The 23,892-nt window shown below is 44.2% G+C and overlaps 2 protein-coding genes across 10 annotated transcripts in view; one reads left to right on the top strand and one right to left on the bottom strand.

Moving 5' to 3' along the window:
- The window catches only part of HTR4 (5-hydroxytryptamine receptor 4), a 155,075-nt gene extending 149,759 nt beyond the window's left edge, over positions 1 to 5,316 (top strand). For both annotated transcript variants that reach the window (XM_053927201.2, XM_053927198.1), the window contains one exon: positions 2,338 to 5,316. In XM_053927201.2, coding sequence (XP_053783176.1) covers positions 2,338 to 2,425 — 88 coding nt within the window. In that variant the 3' untranslated portion in view covers positions 2,426 to 5,316. The remainder of the gene's footprint in view (positions 1 to 2,337) is intronic.
- A 6,187-nt stretch (positions 5,317 to 11,503) lies between these two features.
- FBXO38 (F-box protein 38) overlaps positions 11,504 to 23,892 on the bottom strand; it is a 46,355-nt gene continuing 33,966 nt past the window's right edge. For all 8 annotated transcript variants that reach the window (XM_024576750.3, XM_071221805.1, XM_071221806.1 and 5 more), the window contains 7 exons: positions 19,092 to 19,192; positions 18,754 to 18,856; positions 15,931 to 16,097; positions 14,478 to 14,623; positions 13,762 to 13,865; positions 13,136 to 13,249; positions 11,504 to 12,363 (listed from right to left, as the gene is read on the bottom strand). In XM_024576750.3, the coding sequence (XP_024432518.2) occupies positions 12,185 to 12,363; positions 13,136 to 13,249; positions 13,762 to 13,865; positions 14,478 to 14,623; positions 15,931 to 16,097; positions 18,754 to 18,856; positions 19,092 to 19,192 (914 nt within the window). In that variant the 3' untranslated portion in view covers positions 11,504 to 12,184. The remainder of the gene's footprint in view (positions 12,364 to 13,135; positions 13,250 to 13,761; positions 13,866 to 14,477; positions 14,624 to 15,930; positions 16,098 to 18,753; positions 18,857 to 19,091; positions 19,193 to 23,892) is intronic.

Raw genomic sequence — 23,892 nt, 5'->3', positions numbered from 1 at the left:
TGTGACCACCCGGAAGGAGGAAGTGCCATTGATTACCAGTGCAGGTGACTTACTGGTCAGATTTGGGAGTGTGTTTTGAGGTTGAGTGGGGGCTGCACGCGGACTACAACCTTACGTAATTGCTTAACCTCTCTGAGCCTCAGTTTTCTCATCTGTAAAGTAGACCTAAATATAGTAGCTACGACTTAGAGCTGTGAAAGTGAATCATACGGACGAAATCACATATGTAATTACTAAAACCAGTGCCAGAACACACCCTCCTTTCTCAGTGGATTGAGCTATGTATGATTTCTCATTATTATCATTCAGCTTTCTCCTGCACAAGCATCATTTCATGGATTTGTCTGAACCTCAGGTACTGGAGTGCAACCCCATTTCATAGAGTGCTAGGTTCCAAGCCCTTACTTGAAGACCTGTCTCTAAGTCATTAACAGACCCACTCAGGGGCAAGAGCTAAGGGTGGGAGTCTTCCCATGGTCCTGGCCCAGCTCTGCCACCTGCTTACCGTGGAGCTCAAATACTCACTCAAACACTGCGAGCCTCACTTTGTCCTCCCTGTACATGGTCTCACTGCCTTCCTTGCCTGCAGAGCTACTTTTAAAGGACCCATGAATGGAAAAATCAATTAGCTCTGCTTTAATATTCTTGCTTGCCAAACAGGATCTTGGGACTTTGATCAGGGAGAAAGACAACATCTGGTTGTCTTTTATATCTCGAGTCCTTTTAGGTTTTACCTATCAAGAAAATAAAGGGGAAAACTATTTTTAACCAATAAACTGCTGTACATACATCATCATCATTACTACACACCGATAACTGAGTGAGATGTGAGGGAAAGGAAGAAATAGAGTCCTTCCTGTTCCAGTGTGTTGGGATTCTCCTCTGTGCGGGCCCCAGACTCGTGTTTCCATGCACCGCATCCTTTAATCCGGACACCAGCACGGTGAGGTGGGCGTCATTGCCCTCTGTCACAGAGGAGGAAAGGGAGGCAGAGGGAGATTAAATAACTCGCTGGATATCTCAAAGCCAGTAAGTGGTAGAGCCTGGGTTGGGAACTCGGTCTAGATCAAGGTTTCTGAGTCCTGGCGCTATCGACATTTTGGAGCCAGATGATTCTCTGTTGCAGGAGATCATGCCGTGTACTAGACCATGTTTAGCAGCCTCCATGGTCTCTACCCACTAGATGCCAATGGCACCGCCCCTGCCATGGCAACCAGAAATGCCTACTCAGTGCTCCTGTTGAGACTCACTTTTCTAAATTCACACCTGGTCCATGGACATGTGGGAACCAGCTTAGCATTTGAGGTCATCAGATAGACCAGGTCTGATCGGCTGGACCTTTACATATTACCTGTGTTCCCTTGTCATTTTGCTTAACTGAAAAATGAACACAATACTATCTCCTAGGGCTGTTGTGAGATTAAATAAGGTTCGTGCACCGAGAGGGCTTAGTACCGTCCCTGAGACATACCAGCCAGTCGATACAAGTCAGCAATTAACTATCACAATTGAAAGCAAAGCATTAAGGTAATTCATGGCAAACCATCAAGTTGGTTATCAACATATAAAGTCAAATAACTAACTGGTGTGTGTGTGTTTTACTGAACGGGTTTGACAATGGCCTCAGGGAAGTGAGCAGCGAGGGGGCTCTTAAAGTCTCTGTAAGTTTCATAACAACCACGGCCAGACGCTGGAATCTGGGTTACTGATGACAAGACCCACTTGCACCTGAGATTGACCTAAATGCAATTAACATGCTGTGTGGTACTGCAGAAAACAGGAAGCACTTGTCAAGCAGTCAGTTTCACTGTGATGCTTAGAGTCAACTTGCTCTTTGATTCATCTGATGGGTTTACTATTCCAAATGTCACCAAAAGGAATCAAAGGGACAGATATAGCTACCTTGTCTTTCAGGCTCTGAGTGGTTTAGTGACCTCGGTCAGCTCTTTGATGCTGCTGAACCCAGAACCGTCCCTGGTGGAGGTATGTGGGTACAGCTTGAGGTGGAATATAGGGTCTATTTTGGTAAGTAACACAAAAACCCCAGGCTCCGCAGGGAGGAAAGAAATCTGGGTTCTAGTCCCAGCTCTGCCACTCACCATCTGAGTAACTCTGGGCCTGTTGTTTCCTCCAGGCCTTCCATTCCTCAGCTTTAAAATAAGCAATTTGGATGCATTTCTTTGAACTTTGCTTTGATGATATACACTCCCCCACCCCCCAATACTCAGCCATGCTCTCAGAAGCACGCAGTAGAAAGGAAGTCAGGACTGGAGGGACGCTCTCTTCGGTGCATTTGAAAGATGTCTGTTGAGCACTCACGCTTTGTGTCCTTCCTAGGTACACGGTTCTGAACAGTGGGCATCACCAGGAACTCGAGAAACTGCCTGTACACAATGACCCAGAGTCTCTGGAATCATGCTTCTGATCGAGGACATGGCACACAACTAAGCTGTTCATTCCATTCGTGTCTGCATGAATAGGACACTCTGGCACCTCTCCTGATCCTCATCACCACCAGTGAGGCACAAGGCAGCGGGGCAGAGGGCCCAGGGCAGGTATGTGGAGCACAGCGTTGGACAGGACCCGAGGCCAGAGCTTGGAGATTGCAGAGTGGAAAAGGGACTTCATGCATCATCAGGTGCAGCCTCCCACCTCACGCAGAGGTAGCATCATCCACAGCATCCCTGGAAGTCAGTCAGTCTCTGCTTGCACACCTCCAGGGACAGGAGCTTGTGGAATTGCATTGCTCCCGAATGCAGCTCCTTCTGTTGTGGGAAGCTCCAAGCAAAGGAAGTTCTTTCTTGATTGGGGCACAAGTCTGTCCCCGCTCCATTGGGGCCATGCAGTTGGCCCCCTCTTCCTCTCCAGAACTCTGAGATAGTAGAAGACAGTGATCTGCCATCCACTGACCCTTTTAATTCTTCCTAAATTAGGCAGCTCCAGTTTTCTCTCCATTCTGGCCATCTGCTTCTGGACATGCTTTGGTGGATGAATTAATCAAAGCTCTTTTAACAAAATTAGGTTGATATCAGAGCCAAGAGGTCCATCCAGAAGCACCAAAGTCCTGACAAGGGAAGCGTCGATGTATTTTGATTTATAGACATGAACATTTTTCTTGTCTTTTTTTTTTTTTAATTGTGTATTGACTCTGGAAACAATGCTTCAGTTTTGGTTTCAGATCCACTACCAAAAGGCATCTTTATAGCTGGTCTGGTATGTGTGTCTGTTTAAAGGTGACATTTTCGCATTGGCATACTGGCTTTGAGGTCATTTGAGATGAATCTTGACTCACTTCCCCTCCACGACAATGCAAATGAACCTGCACCTTTCCTGAGAATGGCAAATGAGAACGGCCCTACCACTTGGATTTGGGGAGCAACACTGAGTTGCTGCAATCAGACACATTTTAGGGGCTTTCAGGGTCCCGTGCTAAGTCAGCTCCTCATCTCAGTCAGGGGAGTTTGCTTATCTGGGCAAAGACCGAGCCGTGGACCAACTTACTTTCTAGGAAACCTCACTGGGCCCAGCCTGCGAAGCTGCTGGGCTACCATTTTCCTGCATCTTTTACCAGCATCTCATCCCTTCTCCAGGCTCCGAAGGAGATGCCTTCCTGATGTCCACATTATCACCAAATTGCTTATCTTGGGATGAATTTTGACCCCAGGCTGAGGCTCAGTTGCCTTTTGTTCGGTTGCTAATAAAAGACCTATGGAAAGGATGGATTGTTAGTCCTGATAGGGGCCCCAGGAGCAGATAGTGTGGGTGGTGGTGGGGTGCATATGTGAGACACCCCTCCAGGCAAAGGTGTGCCAGAAGTTCCTAACCTCACCAGCTGCCCTTGTCCTTCCACTGGGCCTGCTGACCCTGCTTTCCTTCCTGAGCAGTCACAGAGGCCACAGTTGCCTCCCTGTCACCTATTTCAGCCCTGAGGGCAGGACCCATTCTCTCTCCCTCTTTTCTTTCTGCACCCAGACATGGTAAGAAGGATGGTCAGACTCTATGTAGGACTAGAGTGGCCACCACCCTGGTTTTAACACCAGAAGTCCCACATCCCCAAAACCCGTTAGTCCTAGGCAAACTAGGCAGCTTTGTTACCCCACTGACGGGACCCTCCTGTGCTGAGGATTAATAAGCCTCCTCACACTTGCTTTCCTTTCTTCACTTTTATGGGAGAGGTGGAGATGAGAGAATGTGGGGGTCTAGAGTTCTCCACGTGCTGTCTGGAGGTGGTTTCTGCTCTCCCCAATCACAGGCCACTTCTTTGGGAGGGGCTGAGACAGGTCATAAGAACGAGATCACAGTGAGGAGGAGTAGATGCAGGCTTCGAGGCAGCCGGTAAACTTTGTTTAATGCCCCTCAAGTCAATAGGATCTGCTATTAAATGCATATGTTCATACACATACATAAACACAGTTGGATTTCTTCCCTATGAGACGCTTCTTGTCCCAGGAGATTAGCAAGCGTACCTGCTTATATAAAATCTTAATTCTCAGTGGCAGGTCTACCATCTTAAAGGGTGACTTGGATGCACGGGGCCCACAGATTGCAGGATAGGTGGGAAAATGAGACCTTACCTTTCACTGGTCCATATCTTCTGGACTCGCTTCTGTGGGCCAGTACATGATCGGTGTCCATAGAGGTCACAACCACCCCGGGCCAGGTAAAGGACAGCCATTGCAGGTAGAGGAGCCTTTGTCATTGTCAAAAAGATGGTCTCCTTTGCAGAGAGGGTTGTCAGCAAACTTTACGTTCTCTTTTGACCAAGGATGGGATGATGTGGGTGATGCTTCAAAGGCTTACATCGGTGGTTCCCCAGACAGGACCAGATGTGTTCCATCTGGATAGCTGCTAGCCTGGAATTCTGGGAATCCAGGTAACTTACCACATGTGTGGAAGACTCAGCAGGGGGAGACTTGGAGCTCATCCAAGGAAGAAGGAGGCCTATATCTGGCCCTCTTCTCTGAGAAGACCATCATTTCCCAGGGAATGTGAAGGGTCAAGAAGAGATGCTCCCGAGAGGAGGGGCCTTGACAATTACTGGGGTGAGGGATGCAGACCACCCCACGCCAGGGATAAAGGGAGTTCACCCATGCTGCTTCTCCCCTTGACTCTCCAGCGTACAGGCTGTCCAGGCAGCAACCCGGAAGCTCCCCATCCAGCTTGTGGTCAGCAGCTAGAAAAGAAATTAAAAACCAATGTCTTCAACTGACACCCAAGTACGCGTTGGTAGAAAAGTTCATCCTTTTCAGAGATTTCACCTCATCTCACTGACATGTCCTCTCCCTGCTGCTAACTTGCTGTTATTTGAGAAACATGTTGCTGGCTGTGTAGCTGGCTGGGGGAGTGGGTATGGGGGGGGGCGGGGTGAGGGAAGGATCCAGGGAGGGACTGGGAGAGGCTGTAACTAAATGCCCTTTAATATTGTCTTCAGAACAACAGTGATGTCTCCTTGGTGCTGTGCTGCCTACCTACCCATTTTTCTCTTTGGTGTTGAATCTCTCTTTCGTAAGAGATCAGAGTGGCTTTACTCTTTTTCTCTACCACTCAGCTTTGCTCGGTCAGAGTCCTTCCAATAACAGCTGGTCTAGTGGCAAAAAAAAAAAAAAAAAAAAAGGCAAATGCATTGACCTCTCCTAAACATACTTCTCCCGCCATCTTCCTTCCACCCAGCCTAGAAAAGTGAGGCTGAATATTTTGTTTGAATTTAAACAAATCAGGGGTGACTCTGAGTGTGGGACATTGCGTCACTGTGGGCACTTGCCTCACTTGTCTCATCCACAAAACGGGGAAAATCTCTGAGCTGCTAGGAGTGTTGTGAGTTTTCCAACGTGCACCGTCCAAGGGCCACCATCAGGATTTTTTACCAAATGTGTGTCTTGCTGGTACTGTGATTTATGTAATATTTTTATTCCAGTCAATTCAAGTTTTCACTTACATAAATTTATTTCAGGAAGCAACATTTTGTCTGTACCCAAAATAGAAAGAAAATCATATTACGTGCCAAAAATAGAAAGCAGCCATGGAGATAGAGGACAACAAGACAAGGCTATTACATTCAGAGGAGAAGCCAGTGCTTGGAGCCTGCCCAGGTTCCTGTGGTTAAATGGGAGACAAGTGAGTGTGGGAGAGCGGATGGGGGCACCCCCGCCTCTAATGATGGGTTCTTTAAGCAAGGAAGGGTTGAAAGAGAATTTGCCAGAAATGAACTTTCAAACTTTATGAGTTAATGTGATTTAGTTGCAAGCTGTATTCCACACTTTTGGAAACATAAGAGAGGAGGGAAGCTAAACTAATCTTTTAAGAAATATTATATGAAGGAGGACCCCAAAATACCTGGAATTATCTTCTGGAGGGCAGGCCCCTTGTAGTATAGGATTTCCTTGCTAGGTGAGTGTTCTAGGAACCCATCTGTATCAGTGTGCCAGCTGGAGTTGTGAGAGGCTTCTTTTGGTTTCAGTGAATTTTTCTGGAAGACTCTTTCAACGCATTTGGCCATTTCATGATGAGTGATTAAAAGCGCACCTGCCCACACTGCGTGCAGAATGTTCAGCAGTTTTTGACCAAAAACAGCATGACCCTCATGCCCCACCCTCCCTGTCTACCTGATCTCGCCCGGGCAACTTTTGTTTGTTTCCCTGGATGAAAAAAAGTACTCAAAGGGAAGGATTTTGCTGATGTGGAAGAGGTAAAACAAAAAAAGGCAGAAACACTAAAATGCATAAAAATCGATAAGTTCAGAAACTATTTTGAATGGTAGGAAAAATGTCTCGATGGGTGTATTACATCAAATGGAGAGTACTTTAAAGGTGACTGAAGTTTCAACATGTAAGAATAAATATATAATTTTTTTATAAATAAATTCTGGGTTGTTTGGGCCCCCCCATATTTGATTTAGATGAGGTTTTGCTTTTTCCTTCTTTTTCAGCTCACCAAGAACATATCTTACTTAATGATAATAATAATAATGTAGAATCAAAACCGAAGCTACCATTTACTGAGCATCTTTCTGCTAGCACTGCAGAGAGTGCTTTACATGGATTATTTTATTTAATCCCCATGAAATTGTACAACGTAAACATAAATACCAAAATCACCCTTGCTTCACAGAGGAGCAGACCTCGGCTGAGAGATCTGCTGCCCAAGGAAACAGACCTGGGAAGTGTGGACTGGATTGTGAACAGAGGCAGTCTGATGTTCAAGCCCCAGCCCTGTTCATTGTCGGATTAATTTACTCCACGTTCACATGTCAGACCCAATGTTGGGAGAGAACAGCAAATAAGCCAGGTGCGGTCGCCTCCCTCATCCCAGGTTGCCTAAGCGTCTTCTCCCTGCTGCATCAGCTTGGGACCCGGAGAGCACCTGGGGAATGCCTGATCCAGGGGAAACCCTGCTTCTTGCTTGCTCCATTGCTTTCTCCTGCACCCTTCCGTTGTCCATTTCTGTCTTTAAACAATGGGGAGACACAGGCAGATTACTGATCAGCAGGAAAGGCCCTTCCGCACTGATCTTTCCCAGCCTTTCCAGTATTTAGGAGTCGGAAGTCATTGAATAACCAGCGATGCACCCTGAGAATCAGACGTGTGAGCCAAGGGAGAGCTAATGTCTGTATATTTCAGATTGATCCTGGGACCCCCAGTGGGAGGCACTTTGAAGTCCCACCTTTTTAGCTGGAACCTGCACTTGGTGGATATGCTTGTGTTGGTTTCTCTGCACATGCACCACGAGATCTCTAAGCCTCTCACTGCAGCTTGAGTGGGGGGATCATTGACTATATTTTATCAAAAAGGAAACAGACTTTGTGCAAGGACACAGGGTGTATATTGGGACAGAAATCAAGTGAGACACTTCAGGTCACTCCGTTCTAACGGTGTTTTCTTTCTCCTCTGCTTTAAATGTATTTGATTTCTAAATATACAAATTCTATATTTTGAGGCTATATAAATGATGGGTTATACAAATAATGTATTTCTGCAATCTAATCTCATTATAAAAAATTATAATACAGATACAGCAAAATACTTTTTGACTCCAACTCAATCTTACTCCAGGAAGTAACTGCTCTTATTGCCTGGCTTCTATCATCCAAGACAGTGTTCTGTGTATTTACACATGTATAAATGTACATATGAAATGACTAGCTTTGTTTTGTCCTTCTATAGAAATAAGATGAGGCTGTGTATGATAATCTACAAATTGCCTTTCTCAATGGCACACCTCCAACATCATTTCACATCGGCACGTGATTCTTCTTCATTCCTTTTAGTAGCTGTGAGTGCACTTCCTATGACTGACGTTGTATGGTGTGCGGTATTGTCTTTTATGTTCTCGCTGCACCCCATGTCTGAGCGGGGTGCTGGAGGCATCAGAATTCCAGCAGCCTCCTTTTTCTGGGACTGTGCTAACCACATGAAGGTCAGCTGGCGTGGCTTCAAGTTTGAGTGGTGGCAGCACCTCTGACATGGCAGCTTTCCTGTGGGGAGGGTGGCCCTTACCTGGCTCCCGGACTCTCCCCTCCCTTTGAAGGGCCTGGACACTTTGCTCAAGCTGCTTGGGCTTTGGGGTCTGACTGCTGGCCCCACCACTTTCCTATGGTTGGGTTTCTGAGCAAGATTTTTAACCTGCTCAGCCCTAATTCCACCAAGAGTAAAGTGGGGGACATAAGGACCAGGCATATTTTGAAGTGTCAGTATGAGGATGTATGGAAAGCACTTGGTAAACACTTCTAAAAAAGCTTTCATAGTGTCATTTTTTCCTCTGAATAGTGTCTCCAGTTCTCTCTGCTTCCCGCCAGCCTGGTGTGTGGTCAGAGGAACCGAAGGTTATATGGAGAGACTAGAAAAGGAGAAACCCTGTCCTACTGAAGGGGGCTACAGTGGGAGCAACACTGCCCCCACTCACCACACCTTCCACGCACTGACAGCTCCCGTGGGTCCCTCACCACTGCCCTGAGCGTATTGTTCGTTGTTAACCATTTTACAGATGAGAAAACTGAGTCTCCAGAGTCAGGCTTGCGACCATTTTTCCTTATTCACCCAGAAGTCGTGTGAGTGAGTCAGAATCCAAAGCCAGGCCTTCTGAGTCCAAATGTGAAGGCCCTGTGAGAACGATGGTGCCAGGTCTTATTTGGAGGGGTTATTAGGACTCACGTGCACTGGGAGAGAAACCTGGTCCTCTCCCTCGCACGGGCATGAATTCGTGAATCCATGAATAAGACATCCCTTGAAGCCTTCTAAAATGCGCCAGTCCCACATCGTTGAGTGTCCACAGGACACAACCCAGGCAAGTCCTCCGGTCTGTAAGCAAAGAATGCTTTTTACTTCTGTAAGTGGTGGGAAACAAATCAAAAGGTATTTTGCGGCATGTGAGGATTATATACAATTCAAATTTGTGTCCATAAATAAAGTTTTGCGGTAACACAGCCAAGCCCATGTGTTGATGGACCCTCTATGGCTGCTTACTCACCATGCGCGAGAGTGGAGTTGAGCAGTTGAGGCTAAAATATTTACATACTATCTGGCTCTATGCATAGAAAGTGTGCTGACTTCCGCTGTAGGACAATCACTACGTAGCCATTCAGTCCGCAATTACCGACAGCCTTCTATAGTAGGTATCTTCCAAATTCTTTTTCGTTTTTTCAGTTGGCCCTATCTGGGCAGCGGCAGGGTGATTTTAGCGCCCCCTGCTGTACTTATTCTAACGGTGCTCTAAGTGAGACAGCGCAACGGCTCCACAAGTTAGAAAGCAGCGACCTCTAGTGGCTCACCTAAGCATTAGTTAGATTATTTGGTTAAGGTTACAGTGAAAAAAGTTTGAATAAACTGTTTTGTATTATTTTGAAATATCCATTATAGAATGTTCTATACTCTTCTTGTCTTTTAATGACCATTGTTCTAACCTGCAGAGTGGAACACGCTCTGTTAGTTAAAAGGGAGGTTAGCTGACTTAAAAACAAGGTACTAAAGAGATGACTATTACTAATGTAATGGGAAGAATTTCTAAAGCCTTGGGAAAGACTGCAGACAGACACTGATTATCGTTTACACTGTTTTAGTGTTAAGAAAACTTGCTGGCGTCCTTGCATTTCTATAGACATTAAGGAGAAAGAGGCAGCCTGGGGTGGGGGCGGGAGATCAGCCACTGGGACTTGTCCTATCTGTGCTTAACCAATTCTGCACCATGGGTGAGCTTTCCCTCTGGCCTTCAGTGACTCTCTTGTAAAGGAGGAGTTGGACTAGACAAAGGGCCCTCACCCCTCATACAGACCACGCTTACATACTCGTTGTGCACCACGTACCAAGGGGGTTAGCTCTGAGCAATGTGCCCTTGGGTGATTCTGTCACTGTGCAAACAGCAGGGTACCCTTACACAAGCCCACATGCTATAGCTACTACTGTAACTGTATGAACTGCACTTTTAAAGGAGGCACCGCCTGCAGGTCTGTGTTCACCAGCAAACATTCGATTGCTTTGTGCTGGTTTCAGCCTATCAGCAACCAGTGTTGTGACTGGACTGACTTGTGGTTCTTCTGCTTGTGGCCCTCAGCAATGACCCCCAGGTAAACTTGAAGATAAGGTTTATTACAGACCTGGAAATGACCCACAACACTTGGGGCTACACAGCAAGCTTAAGGGGAGATTGTGGGTCCAAGGTTCTGCTTTAATTGGGGCTCAGGGCAGGAGCCCAGGGTCTCCAGGGTTCATTCCTTATTTGTGAACTTGAACCTCAAGAGAGGGAATGTAAAGAGTGGGGAGACGAAAAAACCAAGCAGCCCAAATGGTCAGTTATTGAAGTCAACCAAGGCCACTGAGACAAAGGAGCCTCAGAGCAGGACGCAGCCGGGGTCCTAGGGCTGCAGCTGTCCAGGTTCAGCCACCTTTGAGACTCGGGCCTTGCAGTCCAAGCTTCGTCACAGAACAAAAAAGGCAAGAAAAACCTGCCAGGGCTCCCATGACGGTAACATGTTGGGCTGAGACTCTACCAGATGGCCATGCCTTCACCAGGGGACAGGCATGTTTTCGCTCCATTGTAATCTGACGGGACCACCATCATCCCTGTGGTTCGTTGTCAACTGAAACGTCACCATGTGGCACATGACTGTATTTGAAAAGACTAAGGTTTCCCCCAGACCTTCAGTGAAGCAATTGCTGTGGTCACTCAGCTAGCACATGGCAAAGCTGTCCCTCAAATGCAGGTGTTGCTTTAAAAAGGGTTTTGTTTTTTTTGTCTTAACCTGATATTCTGAAACTGCAGAGATCTTTGCCATGTCAGGTCAACCTCTCTCCTTGAGGAAGGACAGAGGCCATCTCCCGACAACCAGTCTGGGAAATGCTGTTCTGTGCTCTCTCCGTCCTCTGGTTCCTTGAGCTAGAAATCCTACAGCCACGGAACTTAGAGTGAGACAGGAAAGTGAGTTCCACTGGAACCTTAGACACCACTCCACACACTCGTTTCTTGTAAAATTTGCTATTATTTAAAAAGAGGGATTCAGGTCCATGTCAAGAAAAAAGTTTTTAATAAACTTTTATTTTTATATTCAAGATAAAGCATATACACAATTGAATGTGGAAATAAATAACTAGAAATGCTTTGCAAACTTTTCCATTTCCCCCTCAAAACTCAGGGTTTTTTTTTTTTAACTCATGAGTCTTTTTATTTGATCTTAAGAAATATGGCAACTGTAATAACAAGAGGAAAAGGCCCCACAATTTTGTACAGAAACACGTGGCCACCTCTGACCACAGGGCTCAGCTCTTTCACTAGTAACACAAAGAAAGCACACAGGACACAAAGACTCTCCAATGGGTTTACTCAAACTGCTTTGCTCGAGAAGGAAAAGGCACAGATTTAAGGGGATGACAGTGATTATTAAGAATACAGTAAATGGGGGCTCAGCCAAAAAGTGACATTTATGAACTAAGTCAAAAAATGAACTCTTTCCAATGATCTGCCTTCATTAAAATGAATTTTTAAATTAAACTATATAAACATATGATATAAAGCTGGTACTTAGGAAGTGTCTTTATATAGTTCCTTTATGTACAAATCTTCGTATACAACGTATGCATTTCCTATACACCACACCGAGCCACGGCCCCAGGCCCTGTGGATCTCTCTCTGGCAGCGCCGGCCCAGTGGCTTTCTGCCAGAACGCTGGGAAGCAGGACTGGGAAGCGGGACGGCCCAGTCAGATGTAGTCATCTTCCACCGGCTCGCCGTTGACATCACAGTAGTGGATAAAAATGGCCACTACTCGCTGAAACACACCCTTCTTCATCTGACGCATCTCTGAAATTTCTTCTCCTATTGTTTCCATACAGATGTCTGCAGACAGCTGCCCTTTCCTTCGAGGAGCGTAGATGGTGCCTTCAAAATTAGAAAGAAAAGGGGAAGCGTATGATTATCAGACTCCTTTGGAAAGTCACTCAATTAAGCTGGTCCATGAGACATGCCTGTACACACAGTGATGCGATGCCACCGGTGTACGTACAGACCATGGAGCAGCCCCCTCAGCCCAGTTACAAACCCACATCTGACGTCCAGGGCAGCACACATGGTGGGTATAGAGCCCCGGGGTGGAGACGCACCTGAGAGGTTCAGTAAGTCATGGATGTCCATGGAGCTTATAAAATTCATTTACTCGTAAAATAGTTTTTGAAAACATCCTGTAAGTAGACACTCTCAAGTGTGCCAACACCTAGAACAACAACATTCACAACTTCAAGTTCTCCCAAATCCCTGCATCTAATCGTAAGTTCCTCTGTGCTACCCGAGAAAAAGCTGCTCATAAGTAGCAAACGAACAGTTAGTGTAACTGGAACAAACTTGAAATAATATAACTGACAATAAGGAGTAACAGAATTATAAACAGGAAATAAAAACATCAAAGTAGGAAAATCTGTCTGAAGGAATCCTTCCCACCAGCCTTCAGAAATCCCTGGTAAGTCAACTGATTATCTATTATACAAATTTAGAGGTATTTCTGTTGGAGGAGAACAAACATTAACAAAAAGCAAATAAAAACGTTTACGTGGGAAGTGATTTAGAAGCTGTGCTGTCCCTAACTCTCAAACGAGCTGATGTGTCTAACACAGTAGGGTCTGCTCAAACCAGAGAACACAAATAGGGTCATAGTTACTTTCTTCATCGTCTTCAAAATCATATCTGGCGAAGCTGTTGGGCTCTGCTGCCCGCAGCGATCTCAACCAAGGGAAGTCGGAAATCAGGGAATATGGGGCACCATCCACCACACCTGCAAGAAGACGTCAACAGTGCTGCTACGGAAGTAGTAACCGGGCCAAACATGCAGTGTTTCGTAGGCGGAATGTAAAATGTGCTCTCGCCCCTCTTGGCTGAAAAAGCGTCATTGGACCAGGACATGTAAATTCCAGTTCCCGCTCTGCCACTATCTGGTCGTGGGATCCTGGTCAGCCTCTGCTTTCATGAAGCCTCAGCATGGTGTTTTCCTCCCTCCATGTATATGAAATAAAGAGGCTGAGACAGGTGCCTTCAAGTCACTGCCAACTCTCAAACTAGAGCAAGTCCCAATTTCCTGCCCCTCTGTTTCAACACGGCTTCGATTATCTGTGGGATAGTAAAGACCCATCCAGGGAGAGCAGTTGTTAGCTGGCCCCTGCTACCTGCAGATGGTCAAAGCACCCACATCTGGACAACCTATAAGGCTCCCCTGTTCCTGTCTCCCATGTCTCTCCATCTAGTTAGGTGACAGCTCTTTAGCTTTCCAACCAGTCTGTGAAGGCTCACCTTCTAAAGTGTAGATGTCTCTGCCCCAGGGGTACCTGGGATACTTCTTTAAGTCGTCTTCAGTTCGCGTAGCTTCAGGGAAGAATTCATACTTAATGAGCTCTCTGGAGGCAACACAAAAAAATCAAATAAAAATTACAAAACTGGAATTATGTTGATATGTGGGGTAGAAATAAACTGTCAAAACTGTGCTAGGCCTAGATTCTAATGAATTAAATAACAAATTAAATAATAAATAACTCATGGAAGACTCAATCTAGAGAACACAAATCTAGTCAGGTCAAATCACCTTCTTCACTATCTTCAAACTTGTTTCAGGTAAAGAAACAAAGCCACACTCTAATCAAATGTCTTGGTGTGTAAGGTGCTTAACGTAATGCTTATGTAACGAGCGCCTTAAAAGTCCAATTTTATGATAATGTAAAACATCAGTTTTAAGATTTTTAACTTGCTCTTTTCCATGCCCTGAGGCTAAAGAAAGGAAGTCAACTGTACATGTACAGCCCGCTCCTGGAATTTTTCTTTACATTTGAAAATAAAAGCTGCAAATACATGTAGGCTTTCTAGTTTTAGGCTCTTACTCCCTCAGTTTTTCACACGTTGTATCTCATGGGTCCCAGTGCCGAAAATGCCCGGATGAGCTCATCTAAAACAGAGACCAGGGTTTGCTTCCGTGGGCCGTGCGGAAGGGCCTCCGAGGGCTGCAGGCGACTTACTGATTGACGTTTGCTATGGTGTCCATCCAGCTGCGGATGCGCACCTTGTTCCGCACATTGGGAGGGTTACTGAACTCGTGGATGATGCAGATGTGGTAGGGGTAGGGGCCGCTGAATAGCTTCTGCTCCAGTGTCAGTGTGTCCACCTACAGAGCACAGCACAGAGAACTTGGACCAAAAGACAGACCACCTTAGAAACCCACCTCTTAGAGCTTGGACAATGTCTCCTGGGGCCATGTTTTCAAACCTTTGGCTGATCTGAAAATCAAATGTCCCATTTGGCCCTGAACACAGCTTACCAGGCTGGCAGTGAGGCCTGGCAAATTCGTCTGTCCAGCAAGCTTAGCGATTTACCTTTGACTGCTGTGTAAACGCCCATTAAACTGGGAGTCCGGAATCAGGCGACTGACCCCAGGAGCGTGAAGCACATTTCCAAGTCCGTCCTCACAGCGTTAGTGCTGACTGCACCATAGAACCACAGGCCCTGTGCCAACTGACCTCGGCCCGTCCCAGCTCCTTGTCCCACCCCACTGGCCTTCCTTCCCCTTGCTTTCTCCTCAGGCAGCGCCCTCTTCCTTATCTACTTAGGAAGCCCCCTCTGCCAGCCCAATGCATTCCCACCTGCCTCCTCCGGGAAAGGCAAACCCCCTGAGGGAAGGACACCACCCGTCCTTTTTAGCCTAGCACACTGTGGACACTCGACAGATAATTCGTTCAAACTCCTCTTTGGGGGCCGGGCTTGAACACTGATGGCAGAGACTGTCTAATAGTTCCTTTAAACTCCCTTCAGGCATGAAGCGCAGTCTTACACATAGTGTTTACGCTGTATTTTTTGTTGTTCTATTGAGAAATAAGTCATATACATCCCTGTATAAATTAGAGGCACACAGCAAGTTGGTCTGGTTTAGGAATATTTGAAAGGTTCAGCTAGCATCCATAATTTTGTAGAAGTGTGATAAAATGTCTACTCTCCACAGTGATGAAAATGGTGATAACGACAGCAGCTACCACAGGATTGCTTACTACAGGCCAGCCGCTGCTCCGCACTCCGCATGTGTGAATTCAACCACCAGGTTTCACTCCTCTGATTTCACGGATGAAGAAACTAAGATGGAAGCGAAGTCGAGAGCTACAGGGCAGTGAACCAGAACTGGTCGGGCAGTGAAACCAGCCTGTTCTCTTACTACAGGCAACTTCCAGTGAGGATGAAGATGTGCAGAGTTAACAACCACCCTTGCCGTGTGACTTGCTTTTTAAACCCATAGAAATCTAGCAGAGAAGCATGAAGGAGGACTGGTAAGGCCACCTAGCCTGGTTAAGAGAATTCTGCAGAATCTAAAGAAGCACCACTGTGCGGTGAGCGAATGAGAAAATGCCAAATCCCAAAGGCTGAGGACTAAGAGAAAGTATCACTGCAATTCGGGGGCCCTAAGAGAGGGGCTGAGCTCCGTACCTGCTGCATCGGGCGCAGGTATATGATGCGGTTCCTCTCAGGAGGCATGCGGAGTATCTGGTCCAGTACCTGATCCATGTTCAGTTTCTTGCATTGTGCATAATCAAATCGGTTCACGATTGGTGCGTTTTCGACCTTTAAATGTTTCAGGACCCTGCACCTGGTAGCTACAAGGTGAAAACAATGGTAAGCTGCACACATAACCCATGCAAAGTCACAGAGCTATGTCCAGCCTATCTAGAGTCGTCCTTGGAGGACTGGCCCGATGTGTTTAGCATGAAATACTACAGATGTAATACACATCTCGAACATCACGTACTGTCATACGGTACAACAGTTAGTTATCTAAATAATTGAAAATGCGACTCTGTTCTGCTCAAAAGAAGGGGGTCACCCACATGCTAGAGGCGTGGTCAGGTACCTCCTCTCATCTAATATCTTCCTGGCAAGGAATCCAAGTCCCACGGAATGACTTGCCTAAACATAGGAACTGTTCAGGAAATGTTTGCTGAAAAGAATGAATGATGGTAACAATTAAAGTCTACAGTTTATGGTGATGGTCAAATAAACCTGGAATAATTCACACATATGATTTTACATTCACCCACAGAAAATGAGTAGAGCTGACTTTAGTTACTATCATGGGTATAAAAACAGAACCTTAAAAGACCCAGAAACATATGTAACCATTGTCTAAAGGTGGACAGTGCAATGTGGTAGCCACTAACCATCTGCAGCTATTTAAAGTTAACTACAATTAACAATGCAGTTCCTCAGGCACTAGCCACAGGTCAAGTGTTCAACAGTCCCATGTGGCCACTGGCTGACACGCCAAACAGTGCAGGTATAAAATAGTATGCCAAGTTCAAAAAAAATCTCCATTTTTTTCCCATCTCAAATTTCAATCTGATTTAATTTTTATCATAGATTATAAGCTGGTCCAACTCAACAGTGAGAATCAGATAGAAGATACTACAAAACCGTAAGGCAGGTGTGCCTGATCTTTTTAACTCACTAAGGGCATCTTCTGTGATGCCTCTGACCCAGATATCATCGTCCTGCGCACTCCAGCCCTGTAGCTAACCTGGTGTTCGAACAGGGGTAAGTCTAGTCTCTGGACTTCCTGACTCATCTCTCCTGCGACGTGGCAGGAGAAAGGAGGCAGGAAAGGAGGAAAGACAGAGAGAGGGCTAGCTGGTGATAAGGGTTCAATGGTTCTCTCCTATAAAACCAGACATGGCGAAGGTCATCTCACCTGACATAATTTAGCTGTCTCCTGGCAACTGAGTTATTTATCTAAGGTCCCTGTCCTGTGAGCTAAACAATTTGGTTTAAGGGCAAAAGGCTGAGCCTGAGGTCATATGATCCACCACTAGGTCATAGAAGATACAGAGAGAGCCACTGAGTCAAGCTCAAGCTGGGAGGTGAAAGCCAGTCAAATTCTCAGAGTGATCACCACAGGGAAAGGGATGAGAAGTCACCGCAGAGTACAAAGGCTGAATGAGAGTTAGATTTCATACCTCTGAGGGCAGAGCTAAAAGCCCTTACTTAAGGCTGGGTTCCTCTGGGTTTGATCTTCTGAGCTTTTAAAGGGCCCTTGCTCTGTTTTAGGAGGAAACTACCATAGGCAACTGTTATGTATCAGATGTGTTAAGACCTCATTGGTTGGAATGGAGCAGTACCACCTCTTTAGATCCTACTGAGCGGGCCTAGGGCTCCCCGGGTCTGGTGTTTTCTAGAATTTAGGAGAGGGGTTACATGTTTAAATCTCAATTTTATTTCTCCTTTCTGGGATTCTCCTAGTTTATGACAAAATGTTTGGTAATAATTTGTTTTGTTTTGTTTACTACCAGTATTATAGAAGAAGTGCAAGAAAAGAAAGCCCCTAATTATTTTTTGCAATACTAATATAATACAAATTAACACTTATTAGGCTTTTATTAGAGGTCAGACCCTCTACTGTGTGGATGTAGATATGTGTACACACACACACACCAATCACAGCATTTAGCCTTCATAAATGCTTTATAAGGTAAGCATCTTCAGCACACTTTACAGACTGGGGAAAAAAGAAATAAAACTAAACACAGAGACTATATATAACTGTCCCAAGGCAAGACACGAGTCAGATCTTCATAATTTTACATGCATAGCTATCAACAATGTAATTATGAGTGAAGAGAGAAAATAAACAGATCATGTACAGGACATACTATGTATTTAAAGTTTTTTTAAACTCACACAAAGTAATACCCTACAGTGTTTCAGAGATAAACATGTGCCCAAGCAAACATGTGAAGATGGACCGGAAGGACACACATTAAACACACGAGTACAGGCACTGGATGCCGATGGGCCTGGCAATGAGGGACAGATGGGACCACTGGACTGAAGATAACATGCCACGGTTGAGGTTGTGATTAACCATGTCAACCAAAGCCAGAGAAGTTAAGCACTTAAGGCCCAGACACCCCTCCCCCGCCCCAAACAGTCACACATGACACACCTGCAGCCTCGCACAGTTGGCCCATGGCAGAGACAGGATTCAAGTTGAGGCCTATCTGATTCGGTCAGATCAGGCAGCAAATACCATTTAGAGGAAACTGAAGGAGAGGCTATTTTAAAGGATGAACCAAGCAAGTCTCTGACACATGGCCCTCACAAATACTACTAATTATCTGAGAACTAGAGAGCAGGACCGAATTAGAAACAGTCCGACACAGTGATTCCTTTGAGAAATAGCACAGCACTTCAGTGCGTATGGACTCTTAGTTCTTTACACGTGCCCATGACGCCACGCACGCCACGGGCCTCGGTACGCACCGTGGATGAACATCATCTTGGGGCAGTCTTTCAGCACCAGGTCTGTGATTCCGCAGTTGGTCATGGTGACTCCCACCAGGTTCTTGGACTTTAACACAAGGACCTATGAGGAGAAAAGTTTTATTCATACAAGGACCTAGAGGAGAGAAATTTTAGTTAGAGGTCTCTTTCTGTACTTTCTTTGGAAAACTTAAAATGTTTTCACTGGCACAAGTGAGAAGCCCTTGCGACCAATTTCTTTTGTTTAGAGCAAGGAAAACATACAATCGTGGAAACCCTGGATCCTTTCCATTACTCAGGCCCTTGGCTGGACTGAAAGGTGAGGGCTTTTTCTTCACCTGCACATGGTCATCCTCAATCACAGGGTCACTTGTACTGGTGGACTTATCTGCTGTCCGCTTCCGTTTCACAGAATGACGTGGCTTTGTTTTAGCAACCTCTAGAAAAAGCAAGAGGAACATGCACATTTTAGCCTTGTTTTCTTTCCTTCAAGACAGCACAGTCAACTGTGTGTGTATAAACTCCATCAAGGCAGCTCTCAAACCTACAACATGGTCCCCAGTGGAACAGTCAGACCACTATTTCCAACTGACTGCTCCAAAACCAGGTCACCCTCTGTGGCCGCAAACAGGGTAGCCCCTTCTCACCCTGAGCCATTCCACTGATCTAAATAACACTCCCACCTCTGGTCACGCAAGCCATCTGAAGGATCATTGGTGGATGAAACTCACCAATGTCCTGCTAACAACTTTAAATTTTTGACTACTGCTTAATAAATGCATTTCAATGCCTGAGCTTTGGAACCATGCTTTAGCCCACCTGTCAGTTTCATCCGCCCTATGTCCTAGGCAGCCCCCATTGCCAATGCCTCTGACGCCATTAATCATTCTAGTTCCTTCTGCCCAGAACAACGTTCCTGACTCCACTTTGGGAAATACTGCCCATCCCTGAAAACACCATCTCAAAAGTCACCTTTTCTGACAAATCACCTGGATTCCCAAACATTACATAGGGTTCTGTAATGCCCTGCATACTTCTTTTATTGCTCCATTTAAACTAAAAAGCTCCTTGAGAGCAACAACACTGTCTTAAATTTTGTATCCCTGTCAGCCACTAGCAATGATCTAAAATGAACATTTATTGAATGAATTGCACTCGGCATTCACTGAATGAATGAATGAATGCATCAGAGACACATAAATGATACAATAATAATAGCAAATATTTACTGAGCGCTTACTGTGTGTCAGGCACTTTTCTAAGGGTTTCACTAGTATTAAAGTAATTTAATCTTTTTAGCAGCCCTTTGAGATACATTTACTATTCTCCTTATTTTACAAATTAGGGAAGTAAGATATCAGAAGTTGGCAAAGGTAAAACCAATGGAACCAGCAGCCGAACCCCGGCAATCTGGTGGCAGTGACTATGCTAGAGGATCTGCAGTCTTTCAGCTGCCAAACCCTAGTTAGCAAGGCTCTGACTCATGTGCCAATAGTGCTCTAAACCATTACAGTTTAATTATTCAAGCTTATATAACCTTACATACAAGTCTAGATTCATCTCTACACCTTAACAAGCATGTATATATCCTAAGACAAGACACTAAAAGTCAGTCCTCATTTTTGACAGTTATTCTGCAGCAGAGCAGACACTCGATGAAGGAAGACCGAGCTTCATGAGCAAAATCCCACCACATTGCTCTTTCGCTTTGATGACTAGATTACAACATTCCCGTTGGTAATTCTCTAACTGCAAACATGACAGATTACTAAGAGAGACAGGGAAATAAGATGCAAATATTGCAAATTCCCAAAGGCTTAGGGTTACTCTAGAGAACTCTAGAGTTAGTCCAAAGGTTTTGTTTTGTTTTTTAACATACCAAACCTTTCCTCCACCACCTGAAATCTTTTGTGAAATCTTACCATATGAAACAACCAAAAGCAGTTGCTTTGGTTGTAGCCTAAAAGGGAATCCAAAAGTTCTACCCAGCAAACTTCCAACATCTCCTTGAACACAAGCAAAACCCTGGGGTTCTTGAAAAAGATAAAAACCACTGATCTGGGCAACCCAGGGAAGGCTTCCTCCCACGCTATTCCTGCAGGAACTCCATGCCAAATCTAATTCTCTCCACGGACCAGGCATCTTCTAAAGGCAGCTTATTTCACCTAACTGACAAAATCCACACAGTTGTTACGACCAATAACAGGTCCCCTCTCCTTGTACCACAAAAATGAAAGTGAACACACACAACAGCAGCAGTTTGGTTCCCACTCCTCTGTGACAGTGCTCAAAGAAGGGTCTTCTAGCAGCGTTCTCCTTCTAGGGTCCGATTTTCAAACTCTCCCCTTTACCTCACTAGAATATGGGGTTCGAAGCTAAACTGCCTGCTCTCCAGAGCACCCAAAGTGGAGGTTTATGTTTTCACACTTTATACATTGATAACCTTGAAAAACAAAGGCTTCCCAATGTAAAAGGACAACAGAGTTTATCCTGTTATTTTTTTTTTTATGCCTCCCTCTCTGCTTATGGATAATTAATCTTGTTTAGGGACAACTGTTAGTGATTTCAACATCCAGCATCAACATACTTCATGTGATGGTTCCTACCACTTATTAAGTTCACAATTTTTCACCCTGTCCCACACCACGTAAGACATTAATTACGCTAGAAGCTGGGCATACAATGGTGAACAAGCAGACACTGTCCCTACCCTCATGGAGCTCAGAGTCTACTGGAAAGACAGGCAGTGAAACACGGAACGACAACACACTATAGTTAAAGTCAGCAAAGATGCTACAGAAACCCCGAAAAGCAGAACCCTCCCATCTCAGGTGTTAGGGAAACTGGTTAGTATTTATGAGCACCTCACCATATTAATCCTAAATATTATTCTTTGACAACCCAATCGGTCATTTTTGTGATGTTTATTTTATAAAGTATTATACAATTCAGATAAATAGAAAATGTATAGGCATTTATTCCCAAAATAAAAATTCACAAGACAAATAACTATATTAGCTTCTAACATACACTACATAAGGCCATAAACTGAAAACTAAATAAAAAACTCAAATGTTTTCTTTAAAGCAATTTAAAAAAGCTTGTTCCTTTATTAGTTTGGATTTCTCTCCTTAAAATTTTTCAAGTAGGATGGCAATAGATATCAAAAACGCACTAGATTAAAAATAACAAGTTGAAAGCCATCCAAATAACTTGTTCTTCTTTCCAAAAGAGATCTGGATAATATTCACATCAGCACTTTGACATTTCTCCCAAAAAGCTGTTATTGAAAGTAAATGGATATTTGTATTGTGTTTAAAAAATACTAGAACAAAATTTACCTACTATATACACATTAGCTACATACATTAGAGGTCTCCCTAACTGAAAAAAAGTCACAAGATAAAAGATATAATTTACTAAAAAAGTAAAAAAGCAGTATATAAATGAAATATTTTTTATTCTAGGGAATTATTTAACCTGAAAAAAATTCTAGTCACAACACAAGCCAGAAGGAAATGATAAAAGGGAGAGCAGAACACAGGGCGAAAAGAAGTCAAAGTCCCCAGTGGTTAATATAAAGGATCTATGTCAAAACTGAACCCAATGGTAACAACAATAAAATGTTACCAAGAGACGTAAGACAAAATGGGAGACAAAAAGCCTCTACATAGGAAGACTCAATGCTGCAAAAATGACAAAAATCTTTTCAATCAATGTAACAGAATTCCAAACCAAAACCAAGATTTGTTTTGAGAGCTTGACAAAGTTATTATAAAATACAACTATAAAAACAAATAATAAATGTATGACTAGTCAAGGAAGTTCTGACAAAGAATAATAAAAGAGGACAGCGCCCTGGAACCGAATGCCCAGAGACAAACTTAGGTGTATCGAAGGTACATGATAAAAGAGCATCTCAAAATAATGACATGGGAATGGATGCCAATAAACAGTATTGACACAACTTGGTGATAATTTGAAATAAATCAAGTTAGTTCCCACAGATTACAATAAACAAAAGACCGTGAAGATGTGAACAATTATCTGAAACAGTTGTAGAGAAAAGCTCCCACTGCATAAAAATAAAGAAAAAAATCATAAAGGTAAACAAACATACAGATCTGACTGTACAAATATGAAAAAATAAAACCCTGCAACGAGAGGGCGGTAACGGAGAGTTTCTGTTTCACGGGCAGAGTTCCAGTTCGGGAAGACGGGAGAGCTCAGAGGGACGGTGGTGATGGCTGCGCAACAGGGTGAACACCCTTACTGCCAATGAACTGTGCACTTCCAAATGGTTAAAATGATGAATCCTCTCATGGATAAAAAATATCACACAGCATTTAAACTTCAAGCTGGAAAAAATGTATTTTCATCAAATGGCACAACTAGTTTTTGCAAAGCATAATGAAATCTTCAAATAAAATTCCTATCTTTAAATCTGAGTTTATGCTACTATGATGATTAGCACGTAAATTCTCATATTTATCTTATAAAAGCTTATTTTTGTTAGTTTAATTTTACATAATGCAATCAGCTCTACTTAGTACATAAAAACGCATTGACTCAATGTTCTGGGGCTGATTTTAAGATTCTGAAATTGAGGGAGACTTGGATGAAATAAAAATGTATTATTCTTCACTGATGGATATACATGACTTAATAAAGGCAGAGGAGATGACGTAAAAATAAGGTCAGATACATAAACAGAATTATGATTAAGAAAATGTGCTCACCCTCGTCCAACACAATGCCTTAGTATGTACATTATAAATATTAATTAAATTATATACATATATATGTTTTCAGTATATCTTCACTGAAATAATTCTCAGCTGAAGTACTTACCTGCTTATATCCTGGCAAATTTAACTAGAAACGAAACTAGACTTCAGAAAAAATGACTAAGTAGCTGCGGAGGCAGATATTCCAGCCCCAGCAACTTCAGGTCCTAACTCCTGGCTGAGGGTGCAAACTCCACCCACTGTTAAGACTTCCTAAGTGTGCGAGACATCACAATCAGGGTCCTAATTAGGGTCAATATACACAGTGGTATTTTTTTCTTAGAAACTTAACTTTTTTGAGTTTTTCTGGGTTGGATGCTTTACAAGCTGTTTTACACACCCTCCCCTCCCC

Source organism: Desmodus rotundus, chromosome 6 (assembly GCF_022682495.2).
Source record: "Desmodus rotundus isolate HL8 chromosome 6, HLdesRot8A.1, whole genome shotgun sequence".
In the NCBI taxonomy this organism is placed as follows: Eukaryota; Metazoa; Chordata; class Mammalia; order Chiroptera; family Phyllostomidae; genus Desmodus; species Desmodus rotundus.
This window is presented reverse-complemented; position numbering and strand designations above follow the sequence as displayed.